Source organism: Chelonoidis abingdonii, chromosome 4 (genome assembly GCF_003597395.2).
Source record: "Chelonoidis abingdonii isolate Lonesome George chromosome 4, CheloAbing_2.0, whole genome shotgun sequence".
NCBI lineage: Eukaryota > Metazoa > Chordata > Testudines > Testudinidae > Chelonoidis > Chelonoidis abingdonii.
In genome coordinates this window covers 65,679,846-65,687,007 of record NC_133772.1, presented here as the reverse complement: position 1 = coordinate 65,687,007, position 7,162 = coordinate 65,679,846, and the positions used below count along the sequence as shown (strand labels likewise).

Below are 7,162 nucleotides of genomic sequence, written 5' to 3'. Positions count from 1 at the left end.
GGGGTGGGGAATATAGCTTTAACAATGCAGGGGAATCAACAATTGCAGTAGATTATATATAGACTATGATCACCTCGCCTTTGATTTCTCTAGCATCAAACTGCTTGGCAGGCGCCGCTATTGTAGTTTTGACTTATTGTAGCCACGTGAGCGCACAGTGCGCTCCGTACGAGTGAGGGCCATTCCACGGAACAGGGATCAAGCAGATCTCAGCAAAAAAACCCTTTTTGGATACTCGACCCTGCTCACTTGTACCATTCTTCCAGCAATGCCTCTGCCTGTCTGGATCTCAGCTTCTCCTTTGGGAGTGGAGGGGGCTGATCCAATAGGCTCCGAGAGGGGGATCAGACGAGTACGGGAGTCTCCAGACCGTCTCTGCTAACAGCAGGCAAATGAACCTGGGTGGAGCAGGGCCGTGAGGCAGAATGACGCTAACCCGAGATGCCATGGGAGGTGGGGCTTGAGCAGCCCAGCCCCCAAGGCAGGGGCTAGGTGACTTGGGCAGCATCTCCGAGCGAGGCACATGGGCTGTTCCTGGGTAGCAGTACTGGCCGCTGGTGGAGCTGCTGCTCTCTCTCCCAAGCCTGCCAAAACAAGCTCTTCAAGTTTGGGGCTCTGCTCAAAAGAAACTGAAAGCGGGATTCTCTTGCCTGCCTCTCCGAGCTCTGCACCGGGCACGCAGCGAGGCCAGCACAGATGGATTTAATACTAGTCCTTTGGGCTTGCGTGGCCTCTGCGAGAGCAGGTAAGAGAGGGTGACCCAGCCGCCAGAGGAGACTAGGGGCAGAGCTGCAAAGTGTATCTTTGCAAAGGAGCAGCTCGCGTCGGGCCGGATGAGTGTAAGGGCTGAGAGGTCTCCCCGTGCAAAAGCGATCGGCACCTGCATCTTGGCAAGTGGGTGCAGTGGGAGATGCGACCCGCTCTCCTGTGCCTTCGATGCGCTGTTCATTATTTAATAGCATCTCATATAATCTGTATTATCACTATCATCCTCCAGTTGTGAGCTAGCTAATGCTCTGGGATGCATGTGTGTGACTAGCGATGCCCCGGAGTGGATGCGTTTTCATGCAATCGTATCGGGAAAATCAGCCACATGGATGCAATTAGCTGCATCTGGGAAGGGAAAGTGGAACACTCCTCTGTGCTGCGTACCTTGCTGTACCAGGGCCACCAGGCAACACCTGAGCCCACGGCTCAGCTCCTCAATGCCCTGGGAAAGGTTGGGTTGCATGCTGCGGCGACTTGTGTAGAGAACTCGGAAACTTTCCTTTGCTTTGGAAATAGCTCGTTTCGGGCCATGCCAGTCCAGCTCCAACTCCACCCAGCCTGGTTGGAAAGCAGGCTTGTTTCTATACCGGCTGCATGTTTAAGGTGGCAGCAGGCTGTAGTATTATCATTAATTGCTGCTGCTGGAAACGTGCCTCCGAGGCAGTGCCTGAAATAAACATGTGGACGCAGTGATCTGTGTGTTCAGATTTTCCCCACTTAAAACCGTTTCCATGTGTTTGAGATTAGTGAGATCCGCTCGGTCAGAGCATGCACCTGCTGAGGATTTGCCCCTGCTATAGGCTGCTGAAAGCAGCCGACTCTTTTCTCCCAGGGAAAAATCATTTTGCTTAGATTTCACTTTGGGGTTAGGCTGAGGGTTTTTTTTTGTGGGGTCCTCCACTTGGGGATTTCAGCCTCGCTTATTATTTGTTTTACACATGGGTGGTTTCCCTGGCTTTACAGTGGAAACAGCACTTCGGCGAATATTAAGGTGGGGATAGGAACTGCTGGCAATCTTGAAATCAGAGGTGAAACTGGCATATTGAAACTACCCTATAAAACCCACAGTCAATAGCATAAAAATATCAAGCTACCAGGTCTTTGTGCAGTTGCAGCTGGCCAGTAGATCAACCCCCCTTATTTGTGTGGGCTTCTCACCCAGGAAAGAATCCTCACTTATTGACTTTTTAATATTCTTTATAGGGATTGTTCTTATTTCGCCAGTCTCCTCTAGGTTAGCCCTTGCTTCCTCTGTTCGCTGTAGCAGTATTTAAGAACCGTTCTCTCAGGAAAGGCTTATGTGAGACAAGATTCAATAATGAAAAGTTTCTGAAGTCTGCTTCTCTCACTCCCTGCTATTTGTTCACGGAGGGAAAGGATTTGAAGTATGGACAGGTGAAGGCTTAGGAAAGCACACTTCTGAAAAGGAAAAATATCAGGTCTCTCAGGGTTTCTCTTTGACTCAAGAGACCACAACTGCAGGCAGAGTTTTGTGGTGTAGTCTCTCCTTTAATAATGTTGGGAGCATCCTTTACAATGTTGGCATTAAACCGTAATTTGCCAGAGTATTCTAAGATGCAGATCCACACAATGGACTGACTAAAAAGCTTCCTTATAAATGTGAGCTTTTTTGGACAGTCTTTCTCTTGTATGAATATAAAAATATATTTTTATTCTGACAAGTGCAGGCTGTTTTTGAGAAGGACTTTACATAACGTCTCTGATCATTTTGAAAGCAGGCATAACAGATCACACATGAGCTTATATATTGATATCTTTCATCAGCAAGTGTTGCTATATTGACTGCAGTGGGGGCCATTTTAATTAAAATGTGTGTTTTTAATATGAACAATGTGCCTTTGTAATATAGCCTCCATGGGTATTTAGGAATGGTTAAAGACCTGGCAAATCCATAGGAACAGTCAGGCTGAGAGTTCCAAATCCCTAATTTAAAGAATGAATAGAAATAATATAACAGAAGCATGACTTTCTTGTGGAGTCTTTTGTTCCCTTTGCTCTTGTGTAATGTAGTATTCTAAATAGGTTCTGATTTAGAGTATGTTGGGGGATGTTTTCTTGAAAATGTGCAAAGGATATTTTCAAGGAAACTACCTAGTAAAATTACTATATATTTTCCAAGGAAATCAATGTGTAAAATGGCAACTAACATCAGAAAGTATTACAGTATCACCCCATTATCTAAGATCACTAGAATTTGAAAGGTGTGACATAACAATGTCTAGGGAGAAAATATCTCTTGTTTTCACAGCTAATATAACACTAGTATTGCATGTTGACACTCCAAAAGGTAGTCAAGACTAATCTGAGATTAATTTATTTGGAATTGTGAAGCCATTTGGAAAGTTCTATGTACAACAATTGCTATCCTGCTGTTAACAGTCAAAGGTAAAATACATGTTATAGAGTTCACTTCCTGCTCCCACTCAACTAGCAAATATTTGTATGAGACTGACTAGATTGTATCATGTCACTTTGTACTTAAAGTCCTCCCCCCCCCAGTGCAACCTGCGTGTGTACATATGTAAAATATAAAGGAATGTATAATCTCTGTTTTGTGTTTGTGCAGTACCTAGCATAATGGGGGTCCTGATCCATGATTAAGGCTCCTAGGGGGTTCTAAAATTAATAATTTATATCACATAATTTATGCTTTCTGTGTACCAACCCATTTAATTGCAGAGAGTTTCCCATGATGCCTGGACTCAAGTTTCCAAAGAGGTGATAAAGGAGCAAGTAGACAATGCAATTTGTCAGAGCTGTTAGATTGATTTAATTTTTTTCAGGGATTTCTTGGTGACATCATTCATCTTATTGAGTTATAGGCTATATAACAGTTATAGGCTGTTGATCCTGTAACATACTATATATACTACCTTCACCTCTTCATTAATAAGGGCCGAGTTTTTTTTTTTCTGTCCTAACCCAGACAAAACTCTCACTAAGTGACTTAAGGATTTGGCCTACTGACTTCAGTAGGAGATGAGGGCAGTGAGTACCATGTGGGATCCTATCCATAGTTTGCACAACTTTAAAAGAAATAATATAAGGGCTAATAGTTCTCATTTAAAGGAGGAAATGAGATTTTCAAATTTTTTTGTTCTACTTAAAAGACAAAATATAAAATGCTGGATGCTAATAGAGATACATGTGATTTTCTTTGTGTGAGTCTTTTACTTAAGGTCTCTGAAAAAGAGAGCGGGAGACTCCAGGGGAACAGAGACCTGCTTATAAAATAGAAGCTATTTGTTCTTTAATTATTAAATAACCAGGGTTTTGAGCATCTGTGTGCAGTCTCAAGAGCCAGCTTAACAAAATGACTAGGTATTTAAAACAATGTATGGGCTTGCTAAAGAATTGCTATGATACTGTAATAGTTTCTTCGTTGGAAAGCTTATGATAGTTGGAAGGAGGCATAGTATAGCTGGTGGGCCAGACTCTCAGCTTGTGTGAACTGAAGTTAATGGAGCCAGATTGATTTATACCAGCTGAAGCCTGCTGCCGAGTTTGGAATCAGTAGCTTTAAAAAAAAAATAGTGAGGCTATTATGGTTAACGTGGTTATCTATTTTTGCTGTGTTATGGCCCAGTTCTGCTCCCATTGAAGTCAGTGGTAAAACTTCCATTGACTTTAATGGCTTCAAAACTGGAGCTTATTGGGCATGGCTTAGTGGTCCATTGTTCCAGTTTAAGACATTTTTGGACTGATCCAGCATCCAATGATAGCACTATAACATCTCTCATTGACTTGAATCGGCTTTGGATTGGGCCCTTAGTATTTGGAACCACATATTCCAGTCTTCACTGGGTCAGCTCAGCCCTTCATTCTTCCTAAGTAGATCATTTTAGTATCATAGAGTTTATGTGGGGTTTTCTTTTGGATGAGACCTTAAAGAAATGAAGTCCTATCTGTTTTGTGTGGACAGTAAAGCTCCCCAGATGGTTTTTTGCTTTGATATCCTCAGCCAAAATTTGTCCTCCCCTGACTGTTGGTTTTTTTTTTTTTTTCTGGTAAGCTGCTGACCTCTATCTAAAGATGGATTCATTTCAGCTGTATGCTGTGAGGCAGCGTAGGATGCTTTGAGATGAAATGCCCTATGTAATACAAGCTTTAGCATTACCATTTATTATCCTTCTCTCTCTCCATTTTGGCCAAAAAGAGGTAGTTTAAAAACAAAACAAACAAAACCAACAGTTTCTAATAGTGGGTTTAGCCAGACAGAGGTAAACTTGTTCAGGATGATTTGCTGTTAGAAGAGTTGGTTCAGTGTTAGGAGTGTTAACTATCACATGATGTGGTAGTGCTGGTCTGAAGGAGATGTCAAAGTCTCTTTGCAATTCAGATATTGTAGTTTCTGAGCATCTGGCCTGGATTAAGCCAAAGAGAACCTTAAAGTCCAGTGTTATTACAGAATTTCTAAGAAGTTTGTATCTCCTGGTTTATATTGTAAAATCAGTTTATTCAGGTTCATTCCAGTTGTCTTAATTTTCTACAGAACTGTTTAGTCTTCTATTAATATGAAAGCATTAGGGTAGCACATACTAAATAAACTTAATTCGGCAAGCCAGAAGTGTTTTTATGAAGTCATAGCTTCCTGTCAATGGGCCCAATCCTGCAAGGTGCCTAGTACTCTCAATTGCCATTGTTGGAGTGAGGTTAAAAGAGATCACTTTCAAGTTTCCTTTTCAAGAGCTTTTATTACTCTCCATGCATTTTGTGAAATGCTGTCTTCTAAATTTAGGACAAGATATCATCCCAAGGTATTTAAATATTTGAGTAAAGGAAAAGGAGAAAAAAGTGTTTTGTGGCATAATTGATTTATAAGTAAAATTTCTGATTTATTCTTGTTCATTATATACCCTGACAGTTTTTCAGAGAGTCTTTTAATAACTCAAAACAGGATACTTGCTGGCTAACAGCTCAAAGTCCTGAAAGAGAAAAGAATGAATTGAAACATAAAACTGGAGATCACTTAGTGGAAAGCCATCTGACTGTACACTACAGGTACACTTGGCCCCCTTAAAGTTAATGATATTGACTTCAGTGGAGTTAGGATTTTATTCTAGGAGTCTACTCCTTCTCCTAGAATGAAGTTAGTAGCAATACTGGTTAGGAGCAGGATTGGATTCTACAAAAGGTTCTTGCTGTATATGCCGGGCATGGATCTTGTATTACCTCGCTACCATGCTGATGGATGGACCCTTGTAAGAACAAACCATGCTGGTTTCTTGCCATATCTCGTGTTCCTTGCTGGATAAAGATTGCATATTTAACCACCTAAAGTGTTCTGAAAACAAGCAGTTGCCCTCAGCCTCTGAGCCTAAATTAGTGCAGCAGTTTTGTTACCACTTGGGCATGAATACCCACTGTCACATGATTTCCATACCATCACTACAGATATCACCCATTTCTATCAGGATGCTAAAGAATACCCTATTATCAGCAATTCATGGGGGGCATGTTGTCCAGTTTGGAATATATACTACATCTAACTTACAGTGAATGGTGGAAGTAAGTAACCTAATCTATTAATATTAAAGAGTAGCTGCAGCTCGACGTGGAATGCTAGCATGCTTCAGTTGATCATGAAAGGAGTATTCAGACTGCAGTAAGATCTTGGTAATAGTATAGCTCGGTGAATATGAGCATTGCTGGTCTGAGTGATTACTCATTTCCTCTGCCTGCTGTCTTCCTTCTGTCTTCATTTTGTTGCTTTTTATTATAATTGGATAAGTTTTGTTTAATCGTGATGGTTCTTCTGCCATGTCATACTGATGTGTTAAATGTAGTGTTTCTATTGTGTTCTAAAATCTGTGAAGATAAAAGGTGCTAGCTTAAAGGTGGTCAATGGAGAAGAACATCTTTTCTTTACATCTGGGGAGGTTACTGTCGCTTAAGTGATTACTGTACATAGTATCTGCACATACGCCATACTGTACTAGAAGTTCTTTGTTGTTGTAATGTTTTGATTTAAAATAAAAATTGATCAAACTTTCATTTTTTTTTAAAACAGTTGCTGGATTTGGAACGGATCCCAATTTACAAATTGATATTATCACAGAACTGGATCTTGTGAATACAACTATTGGAGTTACGCAAGTGTCAGGACTACATGCTAGCAAAGCATTTTTATTCCAAGGTAAATCAAACATCTTCATTTACCTAAGACGGCCTCTGTCTCCATGATTACTAAGAGATTGGATGTAAAACATATTCCCTGTTGTCATAAACAGATAGCTAAGGGTTAATGTTTCTTTCACCTGTAAAGGGTTAACAAAGGGAACCAAACACCTGACCAGAGGACCAATCAGGAAACAAGATTTTTAAAAGCTCAGGGAGGGAATGTTTGGGTGTGTGTCCCTTTGTCTGTGTCTCC

At 41.2% G+C, this 7,162-nt stretch overlaps 1 protein-coding gene across 7 annotated transcripts in view; it reads left to right on the top strand.

Moving 5' to 3' along the window:
- Window positions 1-494: 494 nt before the first annotated feature.
- Window positions 495-7,162, top strand: part of NELL1 (neural EGFL like 1) — a 465,038-nt gene continuing 458,370 nt past the window's right edge. For 3 of the 7 annotated variants that reach the window (XM_032794577.2, XM_032794575.2, XM_075065234.1), the window contains exons 1-2: window positions 495-745; window positions 6,800-6,925. In XM_032794577.2, the coding sequence (XP_032650468.1) occupies window positions 697-745; window positions 6,800-6,925 (175 nt within the window). In that variant the 5' untranslated portion in view covers window positions 495-696. The remainder of the gene's footprint in view (window positions 746-6,799; window positions 6,926-7,162) is intronic. The other 4 variants (XM_032794574.2, XM_032794573.2, XM_032794579.2 and 1 more) reach the window with 2 other exon arrangements.